General features: G+C 51.8%; 7 protein-coding genes and 1 non-coding gene across 8 annotated transcripts; 3 read left to right on the top strand and 5 right to left on the bottom strand.

The window, feature by feature from the left end:
* Positions 1-154: 154 nt before the first annotated feature.
* Positions 155-2,552, bottom strand: btgE (putative cell wall glucanase (Scw11)). Its single transcript, XM_024829191.1, has 2 exons — positions 2,110-2,552; positions 155-1,988 (listed from the first exon to the last, which is right to left on the bottom strand). The coding sequence occupies exons 1-2, from the start codon at positions 2,285-2,287 to the stop codon at positions 511-513; spliced, it is 1,656 nt and encodes a 551-aa protein (XP_024679666.1). The 5' UTR covers positions 2,288-2,552; the 3' UTR covers positions 155-510.
* Positions 2,553-4,019: 1,467 nt separating this feature from the next.
* On the bottom strand, positions 4,020-4,828 carry P174DRAFT_444850 (uncharacterized protein). The gene has a single exon (XM_024828189.1). The coding sequence runs from the start codon at positions 4,649-4,651 to the stop codon at positions 4,469-4,471; it is 183 nt and encodes a 60-aa protein (XP_024679665.1). The 5' UTR covers positions 4,652-4,828; the 3' UTR covers positions 4,020-4,468.
* A 572-nt stretch (positions 4,829-5,400) lies between these two features.
* P174DRAFT_t150 lies at positions 5,401-5,474 on the top strand. The gene has a single exon. It is a non-coding gene; the product is annotated as a tRNA-Val (tRNA).
* Positions 5,475-6,729: 1,255 nt separating this feature from the next.
* Positions 6,730-7,299, top strand: P174DRAFT_463218 (uncharacterized protein; the record flags this gene model as incomplete). Its single annotated transcript, XM_024830232.1, has 3 exons — positions 6,730-6,815; positions 6,851-7,048; positions 7,134-7,299. The coding sequence occupies 3 exons, from the start codon at positions 6,730-6,732 to the stop codon at positions 7,297-7,299; spliced, it is 450 nt and encodes a 149-aa protein (XP_024679664.1).
* Positions 7,300-8,727: 1,428 nt separating this feature from the next.
* On the top strand, positions 8,728-9,005 carry P174DRAFT_444845 (uncharacterized protein). The gene is made up of 2 exons (XM_024828188.1): positions 8,728-8,895; positions 8,958-9,005. The coding sequence occupies exons 1-2, from the start codon at positions 8,759-8,761 to the stop codon at positions 8,995-8,997; spliced, it is 177 nt and encodes a 58-aa protein (XP_024679663.1). The 5' UTR covers positions 8,728-8,758; the 3' UTR covers positions 8,998-9,005.
* A 13-nt stretch (positions 9,006-9,018) lies between these two features.
* P174DRAFT_444844 (oxidoreductase, short chain dehydrogenase/reductase family) lies at positions 9,019-10,175 on the bottom strand. The gene has a single exon (XM_024828187.1). It carries the CDS (start codon positions 10,007-10,009, stop codon positions 9,164-9,166), a length of 846 nt encoding a protein of 281 aa, XP_024679662.1. The 5' UTR covers positions 10,010-10,175; the 3' UTR covers positions 9,019-9,163.
* A 206-nt stretch (positions 10,176-10,381) lies between these two features.
* coaT (acetyl-CoA hydrolase ACH1) lies at positions 10,382-12,145 on the bottom strand (the record flags this gene model as incomplete). The annotated part of the gene is made up of 6 exons (XM_024828186.1): positions 10,382-10,712; positions 10,781-11,505; positions 11,526-11,562; positions 11,596-11,745; positions 11,777-12,030; positions 12,097-12,145. 6 exons carry the CDS (start codon positions 12,143-12,145, stop codon positions 10,485-10,487), a joined length of 1,443 nt encoding a protein of 480 aa, XP_024679661.1. The 3' UTR covers positions 10,382-10,484.
* Positions 12,146-13,282: 1,137 nt separating this feature from the next.
* P174DRAFT_444840 (transcriptional regulator SIN3) lies at positions 13,283-19,580 on the bottom strand. Its single transcript, XM_024828185.1, has 11 exons — positions 19,150-19,580; positions 19,010-19,077; positions 18,276-18,934; positions 18,017-18,117; positions 17,630-17,970; positions 17,269-17,594; positions 16,716-17,201; positions 15,656-16,516; positions 15,073-15,599; positions 14,362-15,043; positions 13,283-14,303 (listed from the first exon to the last, which is right to left on the bottom strand). Exons 1-11 carry the CDS (start codon positions 19,251-19,253, stop codon positions 13,674-13,676), a joined length of 4,785 nt encoding a protein of 1,594 aa, XP_024679660.1. The 5' UTR covers positions 19,254-19,580; the 3' UTR covers positions 13,283-13,673.
* Between the last annotated feature and the right edge of the window lie 68 nt (positions 19,581-19,648).

Below are 19,648 nucleotides of genomic sequence, written 5' to 3'. Positions count from 1 at the left end.
TTGAGCAGTGATGGCCGGGCGGCGGATATGGGGTTCCTACTTCTTGTACTTGTAGATTTAATCTTGTTGGTAATGCAGTGTCAACCTGCTTGTTGCTTTTTGTTTACGTGCGGAGTACGGCAGATGATAAGATAGAGGAATGGGCACTAGTCTTAAGGTCGCATTCTTTCCCCGCTTCGAAGTGATCGCTAGATCTAAAACAGTCATTCGCATGGATATGGCTGAATCGCGGCTACAGTTGCGAAGTTGGAAAAAGAACAGTTACAATGAGTATGAATTGCATATACAAGAACAATACACAAAGAAACAGTCGATTGGCTCAGGGGATAGACATGAAATAAAAAGTTATATCTACTATGGGGAACTTGGAGGTACATTGAGAATGGTATAAGGTGGAAACTGTCGTTTGAACACACAAAAAAAATGAAAGGATATATCCTGGGCCGACAGAAAATTGAGAATAACTCCAAACCTCCCTAGATTCTCTCAGAACGCAAGCTCAACCCGCGCTTAGTTGAAGGTGTCGATGCAACCCCAGTAACGCTCGACATCGAACTGGCCGGGCTCCTTCCAGAGGTCATCAAAGTAGGAGAAGAAGACGGACTTGGAGCCGACTTCCTCGGCAATGGACTTGATGGCGATAGCCTGCTCGGAGGCACCGGGGACGGCCTTGCCGTTAGCGTTACCAGAGTGAGGCCAGCCGGTCTCCAGGTTGAGAACATCCTTGCCAGGGCAGATGCCCTCAAGGACCTTGATCTCCTGAGCAACGAACTTGCCGGCCTGGTCGGCGGAGACCTCGGCATTGAAGAAGGGGTGGATGTTGGCACCGACGATGTCGCAAACACCGCACAGGGTGGAGCCGTAGGACTGCCAGACGTTGATGGGCTCGGTGGTGGTGACCTTGCCAGTGTAGCCGGCCGACTGGAAGGCGGACTTGGCAGAGGAGATGAAGCCAGCAAGAGTGGAAGCATCGCAGTAGCCGTTCTGGATAGCCTCGTTACCGACGACGACCAGGCTGACGAGGTCCCACTGGGCCCACTTGGAGATAGCGGTAACCTGGTCCTGAGCACCGGAGACACCAGTGCTGCTGATGAAGACACCAATGATCATCTGGAGACCAGAAGTCCGGGCGGCCTCACCAATGTACTCCAAGCTGTTGCAGTCGGTCGAGTAGACACGGACGTGGGTGAAACCCTTGGACTTGAGGTTGGCGACCTCGGAGAGGACGGAGGACTTGTCCTTGCACTCACCACCCTTGGTGTAAGGAGTGTAGGTCATACCCATCTGGCCGCTGACGGCACCGGTGGAAGCAGGAGCGGTGCTGGAGCTGGAGGGGGCAGCAACGCTGGTGGAAGGCACGGCGGTGGTGGTGGCAGGAACGGCAGTAGTGCTAGGGGCAGCAGGAGCAGAGGTGGGCTCGTTCTGGCCGGTGAAGGGGCAGACATAGGTGTAGTCGGTACGGGTGACGGTCACAGTCTGCTCAGGCTGAGTGTAGGTACCAGGAGTGATGATGGCGGGAGTGGGGTAGACAACGACGGTGCTGGTAGGGACGGTGGTGGTGGTGGGAGCAATGGTGTAGGTGCCAGGAGTGGGGCAGACGTAGGTGGTGGTCTTGATCACGCTGGTCACAGTGGTGCCAGAGGGCTCAACGGTGGCGTAGGGGCAGACGACGGTGGTCGCGGTCTCAACCACAGTGGTGACACCACCGTAGGTGTGAGTACCAGCGGGCAGCTCGGTGGTGGTAGCTCCGCACACGGTGGTTGTGTCGAAGACGGTCACAGTGGTGGCGGGAATGGTGTAGACACCAGTTGAGGGGAAGTTGGTGATGGCGGGAGTGGGCAGAGGGACAATAGGGGTAGCAGGGCTCGAGCTGGTCGCCGCAGCGGAGGGAGTGGCAACAATAGTCACGGTGCTGGTGCTGGTCGAGTGCAAAGTGGTGACAGCCTCGGAAGTGACGGTGCTGGGACTGGGAGTCGCAACGGGGATCACTAATTGACGTTAGCAGTGGCTCTCTGTAAGCGCTGTAATTCTTTCGATATGATCAACCAAGCATCGAGTCATATCAAACACCAGCTCGGTCAGATTCGGTCGCAACTCCAGGATACTTACGGGTAGGGGGACCCCAGACAGTGACGATCTCGGTGGTGCAACCGCAGGTAGCATCAGCTTCGGCGACAGGAGCACGACGCTGGTGGAAAGAATCGTGGCCGTGACGACGCATGTGCGCGACATCGGCCATGGCGGTACCCGCAAGAGCGGCCGCGGTGGCCAGAATAGCACCCCTCATGGTGAATAAGAAGGTAAAGATATTGCAAATTTCAAGGAATGCCCGCTGAACGAGTGAAGCGGTAGTGAATAGAACGCTTGTAAAGGAGGGGCGCGGTGGCCTCTTTTGGTTTCTTGAGGTGGAAGAGACTTGAGGAAGTTCGGGATTGAAAGGAGAGAAGAAGAAGAGAAGGAAGAAGGAAAAGAGAGGGAGAAAAGAGGCGAGTCGGGGCGGCCAGCGGGTGGTAGAAAAGCCAAAGCCCACTTGATGGGATCGTGGCCGGGGGGACCCCCTGGAGACTGACAGACACACACAGAGAGAGAGAGAGAGAGATACTACTACGTTTGTTCGTTAGTTCTGGACCCGGGACCAGCACCCAAAAGGGGCAAGTCCAAGGAAATTAGCGTACCTTAGCGCACTACTGCAGCAGCAGCAGCGGTGTAAGGCACTAATCTGATCTGTTAGACTATCTTGAGCATAGTCAGGCACCCCATCATGCTGATTGGTAACTATAGGAGGGGGCGTTGCAGGGTGTGCCAGAGGGAGTTGACCAGTGGTAGTCCGCACGGCTTGGATAGTTTGTCAGGGGTGGGGGGAGGAGCACAAAACATTGACAACAGCAAGAAAATTAGAGTCGACGCTGGCTAATCATCCTTTGTCTCATTGTCAAGTTTCGGCTTAGGCCAGGCTGATCCTTACGATAATCAGACATCAGAGGGTCAGCCAGAGGCCATAGGTCGAAAAAAGAGGGACTTTCGCCGTGTCATTCATTATTATTCTTCTGATTTTTCACTTGAACAAGATCCAAGTATTCATGCGTCTCCATCTACTATGCCCTATGCAATTGAAGATCCTTTCATCTAGAACATTTCTCCAGTGTTCGATGGCGGTCTTTGGACTTTGAAGCAATAAAGATAGATCGCAGTGGCTGGTCCGTTCAGGAGACTCGTGCTTGGTGGTACTAAAGTTATGATTATTGTTTCAGCCCCCGTCCACTGCGTCCAGTCACTGTAGTCCGTATTATTGTCATTTTGTTGGTAGTTCATGCTGACTTGGCAATCTGTCTGTTATTGCATTCTTTTTAGGCCCGCCAGCTCACCTTACATAACTGGCTGACTGTCTGGTGACTTCATCTTGTCGCATCTGATTTTGACTTTGAACTCCTAGGAGAGAGGAACTGAGAGTTGTTCATCTTCAGGCAACCTGGTTCCAGCGGCAAGACACAGCAAGGCACTCATCTCGCTAATGCCGCCATGTGGGGATTTGACTCGCTACCATGCAGAACTAGGCCCAGATAGGCATAATAGCTCATCTGTGATCCTGCATTCTTGAGTTTAATTGGCGGTTGCTGTGAGCTTTAATTTCCGGACGTTCCACCCCCAATTTAAGTCGGGATTGCTCATTTTTGTGTGGATTTATTTTTGTGCTGATGGATAGATAGTTCCCTCAGCCACCGCTTTTACCAACCTCTGTTGTTATTATTAACTGCACCATGAATAGATGAAACTCTGCATCTAGTGCGTAGGACTATCCTGGGGATCAGAAGTCTGGATTATGATAGATGCCTTATGAACTGGATTTGCGGCTAATTGAGCAATGAGGCTATCTTTGGATACCATTGCAATAGCTCCTCAGGCTAATGGCTTCTTGACCAGCGATGACCAGTTGCCCAACGTAGAGCTTTCAATTCAACGGTTCGACAGCGTTACCTGAGCATCGGCCAGCCTCGGATATGCATTGTCGATTTGGCAATGGGACGAACTCCTGCATTTATCAACCAAATGGCTCCACGTCGAGTCTCCAACGTGGTCGCCATTTGGTCGTCCAGTCAATCTGCATCTTATTAGCCTGTTGTCTCTCTGAGTTGTCTTACTTACTATCTCTGATGATCTCGACATTTGGAAGATATACACTATCCTCATAGTCGCCGGGTACTTTCCGCTTTTAACGAGACATTTGAGCTGACTATGTCCAGACTCGGGTCAGTACCCGATAGTCTTCATACCCAGGGATTAGTTCCGTAGCAAAATCTCAGATTGTGTGTGATGGACTGCTGGCGTGTCAGGTCCAAAGCTGGCTCGGGCTGAAGCCGGCAACCGAGACGAGGATTGCCATCTCAGAAGTCATACACCCTCGTTCGCTAGGCGCCAATTGTGGAATATAGGTAACCAGTGAATGTTATCCGGGTTGTGACGCGCACGGTCAGCTACCATTTGAGAAGAAGAGATAGTATCTCATATCAAGAACATAGGCACGTTCAGTCCTCGTTCTCTCCAGTACAACCCCTGATCCGAAATTCAGCATTCCAGCTGCACTGGCTCGGCAGCGGCACCAACCGAATACAGTAGCTACAGCTTTCATGCCTCTTAACCTATCATAATCCATAAGTTGACAGAACGGTTCTGGAGACTGCGGGGTGACATCCCCAGAAATCCAACGCCTACCAATAATTCCTTTCGGCTACCCCTGAAGGCTCGACGAACCAGCCTGCTCAAGCGCTCACTGCTCAGGGGGTGATAGCACTTGTCACTATCGTTTGACCGTGCACTTTTTAACAGTGGCTCGCTCAAAGAGCCAGCAGACTATAGCACGTTGCTATTCGGAACTGTTACTCAAATTTATCTACCAAGTACGAATCACATTCTCTGCATATGAGACAAAGGTCACAATACCGTCCACTAGCGGGCTTAGGGCCGTTGTCTAAGACAAGGTTTCAATAGAGCCTTTATGGGTCAGAACGCCAGTCCTGAATAGGCATTTCACTACGTCGTGAACTCAGGGGTGGTGTCAAACTGTCAATATTTGTTGATGGCTCCTGAGTTTCGGCTATTGTGAAGAGAAACTTGCAGTGGTAATCGACCATCGACCAACCGCGGACAATATGTTGATGTGATGAGAATATATGCATATGTTACTCCTTTATAACAGAAATGATTATACACGATATATTCACGAACCTTTCGCCTCAGAAATGATGCGAAGATAATGATAGTAATGTATCCTCCTTAAATACCGATGGCTTGTGTGTAAAGGCAAGAGGAGCAACCTACGATCAGGGGCTGCCGCACAGCCCGATAGCATGCTCAGAATTGATTCGGGTTATGTAACCAAAAAGCGGAAATATCCTTAATAATGGCCGGTTGGTGTAGTTGGTTATCACGTATCGTTAACACCGATAAGGTCGCCGGATCGAGCCCGGCACTGGTCATTTTTTTATTTTTACATCTTCCCATCTTAAGCCCAATGGTTTTGCTCAAGAATTGAGGATATCATATCATCAGTTTACAATTTGAACATTCATTGGGCCGCGACTGGTAAGGTCTGACTTGGAAGAACACCTCATTTGTGGAGTGGAGGGCGAAATCGAGTCTTGAGTCTTGACGGACATTCCCCGTCCATGAGCAGTACCTGAATGACATATGGATCGGATCCTATATGGTGAAACCATCAAATTCAACTACTTTGTGCGCGTCCGATCAACTAGCACATTTCCACGCACTCTGATAAAATGATTCTAATACTGCGGCTCATAGATCGATATGTCACAACTTATCTGCATGTGTAAACGTCAATAGGCCCCTTCACATACACAGGCAGTACTCAGATAGAAGATCCACCGAAAACTGCAGAGCAACGAGCATGGTGGTTATAAACAACACCGAGTATCGATATTATCAGGAAGTCTGAACTGTGCTCAGTCGTCAAGGTACTTGGAATCTTGGATGTTGATGATGGAAGACGTCAACACATACGATGCAAGGCAGACAAAACAGAGAGCTAAAAGGATGATATGGCATTGAGCAGCTAACTGGACGCTATCTAGGGAGGAAGAAGCAGTATGTCTGGGGATAGAAGGTAAGATCCAGCAGAGCCAGAGTGGCCGGTACAATGCTTTACTTAAACCAAGCTGTCTGAGCAGACAATGATGGCACTGGTCACATGACCATCTGTCTAATCATATGTAATTATGCGTGGCTCTTTCTTCCCCCAAGTTGAATACCCATGGTTTCAGGCTACCTTGCTTTTTCAAACCCTCCCATTCACAGCTTTCATCATTGTGAGAGCTACTATCTCTCCTACGCCGCTAGATGAGGCTTAGCGGGCCACCCACCTCTGTAGATAGTTTCTCTCTCTCTCTCTGTCTCTCTCTCACAGTAGATAGTTCGAATATCATGATTTCGTTTCTTCCATTCTCCCTCACGATCATGGCTCCTCGTACCAGAACGACCTGCTTCGATACTCGATTGCTCCGCGGCCTAGTAGGCACTACGGTCACCACATATGACCTTGTCTCAGACGGCATGTCACCAGAACCTACCTCCCGGAAGTGGGTCATCACAGAGAAACTCTCGGAGAGGGCAAGCCCTTTGACAGATCACGATGTCAGAATGGGCCGCGGGTCTTCTATGACTGTTGGCAAATTCCTGTGCCACCTTGCAGAGGACCCGAAGCAGATAGCGTTCATGCGAATCTGCCAACAGATTCCTATCACTGGAACGGAGGACGCTGATAACGACACACTGGCTAGACAGGCCGTTCCCCCTGGCGTGTGTGAGAGCTGGAGTGCTTCAAACTATTGCAGAGTGGAGACTGTAGCGCTGCTCCTCGCTTCCTTGGCTACGCAGAAAGAATACAAGAAGAGCACGAACTTCTTCCTGGCGGCTACGTTAGATACCTTGTGTGGGAAAAGGTCCCTGGTGAGCCAATGACAGAGGAGTTCTTCTGGGACTTGGAGGACGCCGGACGCAATGACATTCGTTCTAAGTTCCGTGCCGCCTATAAGTAAGTCTATGCAAGTCTATGCAAATCCTGGTACGTAGACAGCTAGACGACAGGATATTAACATAATGAAAAGACAATTACTTAGTTGCGGCGTAGAACCAGGTCAGTCCAGAATGTCGAAGCTCATCTTTGATCAGTCCACAGGCAAGCTGTACGTCAGGCATGACATGCTATGTAATGTGCTGGAAATATATACTAACGGATTACAGTCGCATTTCGGGTTTCCGAAGGGGATGGCCAATTTTCAGTAAACCTGAATGGTCAAAGGCTCGTTACGTCGAGTTTGGACTAAAGAGACAGACTGGTATCTTCACCCGGAAAAATGGGAGTGGTGAACTATCTTGCTGGCATGCAACGGGAAGAGATGCTGATAAATCTCAAGCTGAACCTGCCGAGAAGCCCAGAAACCTCCGACCGGGAAGATCAAGGAGCTACGTCCATCTGGAAAACTCAGTCGCTGTTCTGGTCAAAGAGTTCAAGCGGCCGTCCGTACCTTTTGAAGTTGTTCCCCATAGAAGCCATTTTCCGCCGGGTCGAGCTCTTATTATCATCTTTGCGCTCTGGGGGTGGTTTGCAGAGGAATTTAACCTGAAGTTGAAGTCTACTGGGCGGCCAGCCATACTCAGCTTTATTTGCCTCACTCCTTTGGACTCATGATGGAGCCGCTGGAATGCAGCTACTGCAGCTGTTAGGCTAACTTAGGGCTATTGTCGAGCAAGGCCCGAAAAGGGAAAGCGTCGGGACCCCAAGGGCCGGGGCTGCGATGGAAAACAACACGATTTCTTGCAAGAAGGCCAAAGTCCAATGTCTGATTGAAACGGAGCTGGACTCTTCTTACAGTGCTCTCATTTCCGACTTGGTGTTGACTACGTAGTAGAGGAGAGCCTATCCCGTAAATCTCCGAGAGTTTCTCACTCGAATCGTATCTACACTGCTCAATCCACATACTCAGCATCAACAGCATCAGCTCTCCTGTCGCATGACAGCAGAATATACCTCACAAACCAACCAGAATCTCACCTAATGAGATTATTCAAAAAAAAAAGGAATCCCAGAAAATTGTACAAGCAGACTCATGGCTTCCACAGGCCAGCTCACGGAGAACATAGCAAGACCTGGAAGCTGGAACATCCCTGGTCTAAAGATCATGCCACCGCCTATACGGCGACCACACCACCGCATTTCACCGCGCCACGATCCTGGACCACGCCATCCTATCATGCCGTCGTCAATTGAATTCTGGATGATTTCCGTAATTTGGTTGGATGATGCTTTTCAGCCTCCGTGTTTACCCTACAGAATCATCACGAACATGTGGGTATCGTCCATATCTCGATGCCGGCGTCAGGTAAGGTGATTCGGAAGCGCGATTGCCTTTGATATGGTTCAATCCGCTTTCCTTTGGAGCTGAGATGCCTCAGAGATATAAAGAGGGTGGTGAGGTGGGTGGGTGAAGCTGGATGTTATATCGTCAGCATCTTGATCAATCAAGCAAACGCGAAAAAGCATTGAAATTACGCAGCGAAAGCAGCAAGCAGCGCATACACATATCAACCAAAGTCAAAGCAGTCATCGTGACAAAATGACCGAATCCTCATCCTCTCGTCTCCAAAATGACTATGGAGCTGATCTCTGGGTTCGCTCTGGCGCGGAACGTCGCGTATGTACTCCACTGTCACTCAGATCTGCTCTTTGGCATGGGACTAACAGATGACTGGGCAGCACCCAACGGCTGGACGAGGGCTCTTTGCCGGCCTTCAAGATGTGAAGCACTATAATGTCGACCATGGCTGGGCCAAGCGCAGCCAGGATCAATCAAGGGGGCTGTTTAGTTTCCTGTGGAGTCGGTATGTCCTTCTTTCTTCGACCTTTGTTCTTGTTCCTTAGTATGCAACGACTAACTGGTCAGGTTTACGGGAGGAGCATATCGTCCCCCGACGGATTCATAAGCTGGGATGCTTGTCTTTGTTATAGTTATGTCATGTTATGATATCAGTTTAGCGTTAGTACAGTACAGCGTCAGCGTCAGCATATTAGCATCAGCATCAAGCTATTCATTACCGTCTTTCCTTACTTACATCCACATTAAAAACAAGCAATAACATTCAATCAAGCTCAAGCCTTGATGCTCATCCCCCATCCGACTGCACCACCACCCCTGTCACAAACCCATCCTTCATAACCCCAAATACCCCTCCGCCACATCCTCCGGCCGGCCCAATTCCCCGTCAACGTCCTCCCCTTCAACCCCTCAATCACCTCCTCAGGCAAACCCCCAAACAGCTCCGTCCGCACCGCCCCCGGCGCAACAACATTCACCCTCACCGGCGCAAGATCAACCGCTAACCCGCGCCCAAGCCCGATGATCGCATTCCCAAGCATCGCTCCCACACTGTACCCCGGCGGCGGCCGCACCGCCACCGCCCCGCTCGTTAGCGTCAGTGACGACCGCGCAGATTGCGCCATGTAGCTCGGGACGTGCTTCGCGAGCATCAGGCCGCCCAGGACCCGGACGGTGGTGAGGGCGCGGATGTATGCGGGGTCGAGGGTTGGGTCTGTCGGCGGGAGGATTTTGAGGGCGTCGCCGGCTGTGAAGACGATGTGGTCTAGGAGGACCTTTTCGCTTTTCCCGGAGGTGTCCGCTGTAGACGGGAAGAGATCAGGCTGCGTTGCTTTATCCAGCAGAGTGAGGACGTTCGCCTCGAGGGTGGACTCATCCCCTAGGTCGACTGTTGTGCCGGCTATTCTGCTCGTGAATTGCTCGTCTGGGTAGAAGGTGCGCAGGCGGGAGAGCGCGGACTGGACTTTTTCGGGGCGGGAGCTGGCGACGAGGACGCTGGCGCCGTGTTCGAGGGCGGCGCGGGCGACGGCGAACCCCAGGCCGGAGGTGCCGCCGATGATGAGGACGCGGGTGCCGGAGAGCTTGTTGATGGAGACGAGGTTTGGAGTTGGGGTTGTCATGGTGAAGATTATCTTGTAGATACTAGGACTGTTGATGTAGGTGGGAAGTAGGGCTGGCTATCTTGGACCGAGAGTGAATTGGAGAGATCTGTCTGCTTGAGATTCAGCACGGCCATCGCTGATGATGATGGCTTTATGTAACTCCGTACTCTATAACATGACAAAGATACCCTTACTGCTTACCAAGCATGATGTTGAATCAGCAGGGATGCTCGATCTCACTCCCGTAGCGCTGAATATGATTATTTCCGCCTGCCCTTGCCTATCTCCGACTGACTGCACAGAGAACGTATTCATGTAGAAGAAAATTGATTGTTGGTCACTACAAGAACAGTTAACCGCTAGACAGAAATGATACAAGTAACAAGACTCCGTAACCCAAGATGACCCAGTTCCCTCAATGACATCAGTGACGCCATATCTAATGATAATGGTGTATATATTTTATGGTAAATTAGTTCTGTCGGCAAATGCATCAGTCCCAGCCACTGATCTTCATGGTTCCCTTCTCCTGCAAATTCTGGTGCATCTTGAAGGCCTGGAAGAGCAGATGGGGCTCGTGACCCATGCCCTTCTTCAGGCACTCGTATTCAGCCCGGTCCATGTAGTCCGTAAGAATGGGCTGGTAGTCGGGGTGGGCGCACTGCTTAATGATGACACGAGCACGTTCGCGAGGAGACAGACCACGCACGTCGGCGAGACCCTGGATAATGTCAAATAGAGTTCAATAGACGGTTTTTTTTAAAAAAAAAAAAAAAAAAAATAGCTTACCTGTTCAGTCACAACAACATCCAGATCGTGCTCGGTCTGATCAATGTGAGTGCAGAAAGGCACAATGCAGCTGACACCGGTAGGATCGATCTTGCTGGGACGGGTACTGGGGGTGTGCATGATACTGTACTTGGAGTTGCGGAGGAAGTCGGCAGATCCTCCCAGACCATTCAGCATCCGAGAGCCCATGACACAGGTGCTGTTGGCATGGGCATAGATATCTACCTCGACGGGAGTGTTCATGCCGATGCATCCGATACGGCGGATGATCTCGGGCGAGTTGGACACCTGCTGAGAACGCAGCAACAGCTTGCCGGCATAGCGCTCCCAGTTATCGTAGAACCGCTTGAATCCATCGGGGGAGAACCGAATGGAGGTGGCAGTGGCAAAGTCCAAGTTTCCAGAGTCAAACAGATCCAGGAAGGAATCCTGCAGCACCTCAGTCCAAACCTTCAGGTTGGTGAAGTCGGCACCGCCCTTGCTCAGGCCACCAATGACCGCATTGGCGATGTTTCCAATACCGGACTGGATGGGGAGCAGGTTCTGGGGCAGACGGCCATGCTTGACCTCGTGCTTCAGGAACTCGATCAGGTTACCGGCAATGGCCTGTGAGGTTGCGTCCTCGGGAGCGTTGGGCAGCGTCTGATCCGGGTAGTCTGACTCGACAATGGCGACGACCTTCTCCGGGTCGACGGGGATGTGGGGGTTCCAATGCGGTCCTCGGGCTGCATGATCAGGTACGGCTTCCGGCGAGGAGGAACGTCCGACATGGTGATATCGTGCAGACCCTCGAACGACGGACTGGCCGTGTTGACCTCAATGACGATTTTGTCGGCCATCTGGATCAGTTCCGGGGACGCACCGACGGAAGCACCGGGAATGATGCCTCCATCCTCAGTGATGGCCGACGCCTCAATCACAGCAACGTCGAGCCTGTTCTTGGGCTTGTTCAGCGTGTACCAGCCCTGTCACAATTAGCACCGCTCTGGCTTTTACCGTCTTGGGGCTTCTCACATAGACAAGGTCCGAAGGAAACATGCTCAGATGCTTATCAAAGAACTTGATCTCGCCATTATTGATACCCTTGGCAATCTCCTTGCCAACCTGATGAGGACTCCGCCGCTCAATCATGTTCAGTCGCGCCCACCGGTTCTCTGTCTCGGCACCGGAGGAGGCACCAACGAACAAGGTGTACTGTAGCTTTCCCTGCAGGTTGTTCTTCTCGACGTGATCAGCGAGAGCAGTAGGCACTTTCCTGAGCAGAGCGATCATGCGTCAGCTGCGATACTTGATGTCTATGCCACAGGTCAACTTACTTGGGGTAGCCAACACCCGTGAATCCGGACCAGCCGATGTATGATCCATGGGGGAAGAGATCGATGAGATCTTCAGCCTTGGCCAACTTCTTGAGGTAGGAAGGCCGTCTCACACGGCTTTTCAAAAGTGCGGACGCAGCCATTGTGTGGTGGGCGGTTTAAAGTGAGCGCAAAGAGTGGAGAGGAGCTGTCAGAGGGGGAAGAGAAGGGGAAACAAAAGAAGGAAGAGGCGGATGGGATGACGAGAGGGGAGGAAACGAAGAATAGAAATAAGTACGCCGCGGAAACGAACTCCCCACGGGCAGCGTGATTGATTGCCCAAGGTGGAGAAATCCTCCTGTCCGGGTTACGGGGGAGGAAAGTAGAGGTTTTCTATGCAACAGGAGTAGTAATACTAATAGTCATGGTCCCAGACTATCTTGAGGCTAGCTGGGTAAAGTGGTGAATGGACTCCTATACTAAGGAACTACGGAGTACAAGCATGATCAACAGCATTGGATCTCAACATTTTCCCCAGAGAACAAGGCAAAGAGAGCGTTCAATTAGGCATGACTGGGATACCTTCTCCCTTCTCAACCCCAGATTCTCTTCTCTTTTCTTGATTCCCCTCCAGATCCCCTCCAATGCCTCAAAATGTTCGTTTGTTCTTTTCCGGTGCATCTTTCATACTGACGTCACGCGGCAAACTCTCGGCCTTTTCTCGTTTTTGTTGTTTCCTCTCTTCTTCCACGCAACATCTGCGATTTCTACGATAAGACTGATATGCTGAGATATTTCAGATCAACTATTATATATCAACAGATTCCGAATCGAGTATAAAGTAACCCTCCCAACTGACCATGCTTGAGCTTATTGACTGTCTCGGATTGATGCTGGAGCTGCCAACTCCGAGCCTTGTCCGGGTCTCGCCCATCGGCCAAGTCTCGGGCTGTATCGGCTATGGATGTTCGGCCACACGGAGCTTTCGACGCTTCCTTTCAGTGAAAGAGTTCTCCTGAAGGCAGTGTTCGGTTATTCCACTCGCAGATGACAGACCAGAGATTTTCAGGTACCCATCAGGACCAAAGTTGTCTCAACTGCAGACTCACTCCGGATTTCCGTGACCGGACTGTGGTGGGCCGAGAAATGATCAGGGTGTCTATACCCTTGTATAGGTAGATATATATTCCCCGCAAGCACACAAATCGCAAATGCGTCAAGATCAATCATTGTCAAATCATAAAAGCTAGGCAGATATGCCGATTCCCTAAAGTACAAGTATAAATAAATAGATAGACCAATCATATTTCATCCATCCCAGGACCCTCTACACCAATCCCAGTCGGGATCTCGCCATTGAGCTGTTAAGCCTCGCCAGACAAGACCCGACGATAAACAGAAAAAAAACCCCCACTTGTGCAACCGTTCAGTCTGTTCGCTAACCATACAGTTTGTAGAAACGGCACTGCTGTGATCGTGAAATGAGAATATGTAACAACAACAACCGAAGCGTTGAGAAGAAAGCATCAAAATTAAATCATAGATGGAGTCTGGACAATTGGCCAGCTTGAATCCGCCTTCCGCGCTGATTGATTGGGTCATTGCTCCTTGGACTCGGGCGCTGTGGATTCTGCGTCAGGCATCTCGGCATCTTCCTTCTCAGCCTTCTTCTCGGAGTCGGCCTCTTCCGTCGCGCCCGCCGGGGCCTTCTCCTTCTCCGTTTCAGGTTCAGGGCCCTTGATCCAGGAGCGGAACCGTTGGTTGGACTCGTCGACTTGGTCCTTGCTGAGCCCCTGCGCCCAGCTCGGGTTGTTGACAAACTTCTCCATGAACCGATCGCGTCGTCTTTCCTTGACAGCGGCCTCCTCCTTGGCGATGTCTTCAGGTGACTCCTCTGAGGGAGCCTTGGGACGCCACCACCAATCGCAGCTCCCAGGTTCGTATAGGATATGATAGCTGTTGGCACAGATCCGGATGATAAGGCCATCCTGATGGACCAGCGGCCGATAGTAGCGATTGTACTCCTCTTCTTGCTCAAGCTTGGGCGGCAGGTTCCGCTTCAGGAAGGGCATGCGCATCTGCGAAAATGGAACACCTTCCGTAGGATCACGCATTGTGTAGGCAGAGACGTAGTACGACCAGCGCGCTTCCCGGCTCAGCTCTTCATTCTCCAAGGTTGCGTCCTCTGGGGTGAGCAGTTGCACGGTGGTCTTTTTAGTTTGAGGGTTCTAAAGTGTCCAGTCAGCTTCGGACCTGCAATGATGGACCAACCGAGGGAGCACTTACATAGGTAATACGATAGATATCGCCGTCCTTGACGAGCCTCTCAACCTGCTTGCGGTACTGGATCTCCTGGTTATGTGTCGTCTCCTCCCGATCCCGCTCCTTGAAGAAGAGATTGATGATGTCGGCACTGCGATCCTTGGAGTCGCCATTGAAGATGGAGCCAGCAAACTTGGCGATTCCGGCAAACATCTTTTCCAGATTGTATAGCTGGTACCCGCTTCGCAAGTAGTAGCGGCGGAGTGTCTCCTCCAAGTGCGAGGCATCCATGTCGCCCTTGATGACCTCCTCGCACATGCGGACAATCTGTTGGTACAGACTGGCCTTCGGGTCGCAATCGTAGAAGAAGTCGGTTGGAAGCTTGTCAATGAGACCGAGGTCACGGGCGGGTTTGGGGATCAGCGCCCGGCGCACATGCTCATGAGCGTCCTTCTCGTGCATCTTGATCCGCAAGAGTCGTGAATACAGAATCTCGAAAGTGCGGAAGAAGCAGTAGATGTTCAGATTGGCATACAAATGATGAACCTTCTTGACGTAGGATTCATTCAGCGCGTATTCTCGCTGCAGATTGAAGTTCCCTTGCCCAGGATGTTCCATCCACTTCAATTCCGCAACGTCAAATGCCTCAGCAGGTTCGGGGACGGGAGTTGATGGGACCAGAACAGCATCCGGGGTGCCATCACGGCTGGCGGGGTACTGCGGTCCTTGTCCGACCGATTGGCCTTTTCACTGCGCCGCTCGAGGACATCGCGGAGGAGATCCATCTTCTTTCCATTCACGCCTCTCCGATTGCGCCAGGTCGAGACGTCTTCAGCGGCCAAGCTTTCGTCATCACCGTCTTCCCCGGACGGAGTGTCACTCGAGATCTCATTCATGTACATGTGGAAAGTGTCTCGATCCATGCCATAGAAGATCGGCACAAAGTCTTTGATGAATGCCATGACCTTTGAGGGATCGGCTCCGAATCCAGCAGAGTTCCGGTCAATGAAAAGTAACAGCAGCTGAGTGGCGTCGATAATGACAGCCGGGTCATCAAAGGCAAATTCGAACTGATGTCTGGGAATCTGGAATCCGCTCTTGCGTAACCCCCTGGCGTCCTCAAACTTGCTCTGAATCTCATTCTGGATATGCTTTGCCACGAATAGTTTCTTGTCGGTCGCTTTGCTGGCAATCGCTTGATGATCCAGACTGCGCCAGTACGCTTTCTGCGTTTGCTCCCGCCAGACTTTATCCCACTCACGCTGCGCCAAAATGTTAGTGGGAGATCTCTCAACGTAGGTTGTCTGATATAACTTACCTGACTGGCTTTCCACTCTTCGCATTTCTGCTTCAAGCGGAAGAGCACAATCGGAAGGACGTGGCACGGTCTCTCGAACATTTCACGGATGATTCGCGCTCCGCGCTGTCGGTCGTATACTTTCTTGATCACACGCTGATAAATAGCTTCACTCTGTCCGCCAAGACCTGGTGGGAGTTTGAAGGCCGCTCGTTCCGCCTCGCTCATGACCAGGAATTGTTGAACAATCGGTTCAATGAGCTGAATTGTGCGAGTACAAGCCTCGATATGGTGGTCATAGTCATGTCGGTCCTCTTCAATACGGTGCAAGGCATCTTCAAACTGATTCTTGCGGTGGGCCACGAAGCCAGAGTCTTCAGACTCCCAAGTGGGATGGGACGCCCATTCATCATTCAGAACACTGTAGCACAGTTGGTCGCGGCCACTGCAGGGCTTCTGGCGCTCACGCTTCGGAAGGAGACGGTAGCTGGGTCCAAGGGAACGGCAGTGCGACAGGTTCACAACACCAGACTCCTGTTTGGGCTTCGTCTCAATGACCTTGTCTTCGGGTTCATCAATATGCATGAAACGCTTAAACCAGGCCATAAGCTCCGGATTCGACCCAATATACCCAGCGGCTTTCTTGATCAGGACATTCCTGTCAATGAGGTCGGTAGAGTATAAGTTACACAGTTTGAGGAACTCGTTGAACATCGACTTGTTCCCAATGTACTTTTTGACTCGATCGAAGAAGGCAAACTCTTCTTGGCTGGGCGTCATCGTCTGGGTGGGCTGTATGGGCTCAGGAAGAGCGGGTATGAGGGTCGGCGAAACAGCAGGAACCTCTGCTTGGGATGGCTTGGTATGGTGCACCTTCGCTCTCTGCATATTTTGTGAGTTGTCACATTCAGGTGCATGGCTTGTAACAGAGGGAAAAGCCGAGAGGAAGGGTGACGCAACGTGCAAAGGATATTCAAGGCAGCGACGATGCAAAGTAAAGGGCCAGAGGGGAGTCAGGTACGGGTTGTGAAATGCAGAAGCGATCAAGCGTGTGAATGGCGCGGAATTAGATTTCGCTCACCTTGTTAGCGTTGCTGGTCTGTAGGGCTGAAGGGCGACCAGCCTGGGTATCAGCCACCCTAGCGGCCTCAGCGCCCGCGGAGGGTCCAGAAATCGACGAGGTCATCGTCGAGGGAGCGCTAGGACCACCCCTGCGTTTCTTTCCTTCCTTGGCAGAGTCCTTGACATTAAACTGCCCCAAGGGCGGCATTTTCATATCCCGACCAGGTGTCTGTGACGGTAGGCCGCCCGCGCTTGGATAGCCGGGTTCTCCTCGCACATTGCTGATGGGAATCGCCTCTTCAGCTTGACGAGCAGCTGCTTGCTGCTTGGCGTGTGCTGCAGATTCGGGAAGAAACTGTTTGAAGTCTTCCAGCAAATCTGGTGCAGTATTGAACAACTGGGTTACCTGAGCGTAGACATCCTGGATCGGCTTCGATTCGCGTTGATATGTCTGCAAGATTTCAAGAAACTGCTTGTAGATCTCAGGTGCACTGGCGAAGCGATTCTACCAAAAGGATTGCTTTAGTGGGATTTCTTTCGCCATTTGACACCATATAAAAGGAACAACCAACCTTGATCTTGTTCACATAACTGATTGCATGGTTGAACTCCACTGGCCCGCGCTTGTTCAAGTCCGCCTGGGTGCCCTGCAACATACCTGAACCAATGCCAGCCAAACTGTTCATGGGCTGGTTCAAACCGGAGGCTTGTGCAGAGGCAGGAGACACCTGCATCATTCCCGGTCGTCCCATCGCAGCGGACGCGGCTGCGGCGCCTTGAAGTTGCGAGACACCACGTTGGTCTTGCTGGTGAGCCATTGCTGCGGCACCCGCTGCAGCTTGCTGCTCTTGTTGGGTTGGGTAGTCAAAGTGATGATCTTGAGGTTGACCTTGTGCGCCTTGCCCGAACATGCCAGGGCCCATCATGCGAGACCCGGGGAATACGAGGCTGGAAGATTACCTTGTTGTTGTTGCTGACCCTGGGGCTGCTGTTGCCAACCAGGTCGCGCTTGATCGTAGTAGTCAGTACGTCCATGTGAGCCCATGCCACCAGCGGGTCCCATGTCTCCCGCAGGGTCCATTGAAGGACGGGGACGGGGCATACTCAAAGTATTCGTGCCTGAGGGGGTGGTCACCCGGATCGCATCTGGATTGTCCTCTGTTCCACACTCAATGCGGTAACCTGGCGGCAGAAACGTGTTGAATCCCTGGATCAAAGCGGGATGCCCATTGAAAAGGGTGGAGACGCGCTGAATGACTCCCGGAGTATCAATCCTGCCTTGGGTCAGCTAAGAACATTCGAATGGAACAGAACCCTTACGCTTGGCTCTTGAAATCTTTCATTATGTCGAGAAAGCGATTGTAAACGTCAGGTTGGTCCACAAAACGAACCTTGACCTGGTCCAAATAGCTAAGCGCATCCTGATGAGGTTGTTAGTATGAAGAGCTTCCGAACGAGATGCAATTAAGGCAAGAAAACGGTGCTTGCAGTGCTAACTTGCGTACGCCGAGGCTCCGTCGAGGAACCAGATGTGCAAGGGAAAATAGATCAAGAAAAGCAAAGAAAAACGCGTACGCACATTTAGGATGGGTTGCTGTCCCTGCGCGAGAGCTGCAACGTTACCAGGAATTGGGCCACCCGAGCCGTTGAACATCATGGGTTGTCCAGGTGGGCCGGCCGGGTGCTGCATATACGCCCTTGGAGTGCCCTCCCCATGCTGCATTTGCGAGCCGTAGAGACCACCGGGGGCCCCAGACGGCTGCATAGCGCCTTGAGGGCCGTTTGGAGGATTTGACCCCAGATTAGACAAGAGCCCATTGGGCCCGTGAATGGAATTTGGCACTTTCGACGCCACTGGTTGATGCAGGGGAATCGACCCAGTATGACTCTGCACCGGGTGATGCTGTTGCTCACGTTGACGCTCGAGTTGCTGGCGTTCCAGCTGCTCGCGTTCGCGCTCACGCTGTTCACGTTCTCTATGGACCATTTCCTCCTGTTGCCGCTGTCTTTCGATCAACTCACGTTCTCTTGAATCTCGCTCGCGCTCTCGGTTGAGGGACTGTGGAGAAGGGTGTTGCATTGTCTGACCGATACCCGGTAACGAGTGTCCTGTAGCGTGCGACGGAGCTCCAGGGTGCTGGCCATATGCGGGTTGATGAGGGCCACCGTGACCCTGACTCAACTCCGCTAGCCCGGGGAGGGAATGACCGGGGTTCTGGTTCGCGGGATGATAAGGACCTGGAGCAGCAAATGGTCAACTAACAATCCAAGCCTCGATCTAAGCATAAGATAGCATGTGGGGTGTATTCTAACCAGCAGGAGGCGGAAGGACTGGACCGGTGGGTTGTGAAGACGGGCCCTGCTGAGGCGGGGGGTTCTGGCTGCAAGTTCAAAAGAAGAGTCAGCGACGACAAGGTCTCTGCGAATTGTAAATCCTCGGTAGAGTAAAATACCTAAAAGAACCCAAAGGACGAGGTTGTTGGCTCATCTGGTCCATCCCAGGGTGCGAAGGAGGGCCACCGGCAGGGTGCCAGTTATCACTGCCAGAAGAGTTCATGATCTCTGCATGAACAGAATGCAAATAACAGAGTCCTGCTCCGAATTACAGGAGGAGTATTAGGTTTGAATCGGGAAGAGGGCAAGAAAACGGTAGAGAGACTTTAGCCAAAGCTCTAGATCGGTTCTTCTTTTTTGCACTCTCGAGTGTTCTTGCTCCTGGTCATTTCACAAAGCCATCACTGTGCTGCAGAGTTTGGGTTACCACAGACAAGATTAACACAGAGGTAAAAAGACTCAGATTGGAAGAGAAGTAGAAGTATGAGCAAAGAAGCAAGGGCAACGAGTTAGCAGACTAAAAAGACAGCCTCAGCCAACACAAGCAGTAGATCAGTTGGGGATGATGGTTTGCGCGCGACGGACCACGGCTGGTCTCCAAGAGACAAGGCGGAGGCT

Source organism: Aspergillus novofumigatus, assembly GCF_002847465.1.
Source record: "Aspergillus novofumigatus IBT 16806 chromosome Unknown P174scaffold_7, whole genome shotgun sequence".
NCBI lineage: Eukaryota > Fungi > Ascomycota > Eurotiomycetes > Eurotiales > Aspergillaceae > Aspergillus > Aspergillus novofumigatus.
The sequence above is the reverse complement of the archived record's forward strand: the minus strand, read 5'-3'. Positions and strand labels throughout refer to the sequence as shown.

Bases quoted from the DNA above. Each gene is read 5' to 3' on its own strand.
- P174DRAFT_444844 (XM_024828187.1), bottom strand. From the start codon at position 10,009: ATGACAACCCCAACTCCAAACCTCGTCTCCATCAACAAGCTCTCCGGC.
- P174DRAFT_444850 (XM_024828189.1), bottom strand. From the start codon at position 4,651: ATGGATTATGATAGGTTAAGAGGCATGAAAGCTGTAGCTACTGTATTC.
- P174DRAFT_444845 (XM_024828188.1), top strand. From the start codon at position 8,759: ATGACTGGGCAGCACCCAACGGCTGGACGAGGGCTCTTTGCCGGCCTT. The intron at 8,896-8,957 runs GTATGTCCTTCT...CTAACTGGTCAG, and splicing joins TTTAGTTTCCTGTGGAGTCG to GTTTACGGGAGGAGCATATC.
- btgE (XM_024829191.1), bottom strand. From the start codon at position 2,287: ATGAGGGGTGCTATTCTGGCCACCGCGGCCGCTCTTGCGGGTACCGCC. The intron at 1,989-2,109 runs GTAAGTATCCTG...AACGTCAATTAG, and splicing joins TGTCTGGGGTCCCCCTACCC to TGATCCCCGTTGCGACTCCC.
- P174DRAFT_444840 (XM_024828185.1), bottom strand. From the start codon at position 19,253: ATGAACTCTTCTGGCAGTGATAACTGGCACCCTGCCGGTGGCCCTCCT. The intron at 17,202-17,268 runs GTTGGTTGTTCC...TCCTTTTGGTAG, and splicing joins GTTATGTGAACAAGATCAAG to AATCGCTTCGCCAGTGCACC. The intron at 16,517-16,715 runs GTGAGCGAAATC...CAAAATATGCAG, and splicing joins AGACCAGCAACGCTAACAAG to AGAGCGAAGGTGCACCATAC.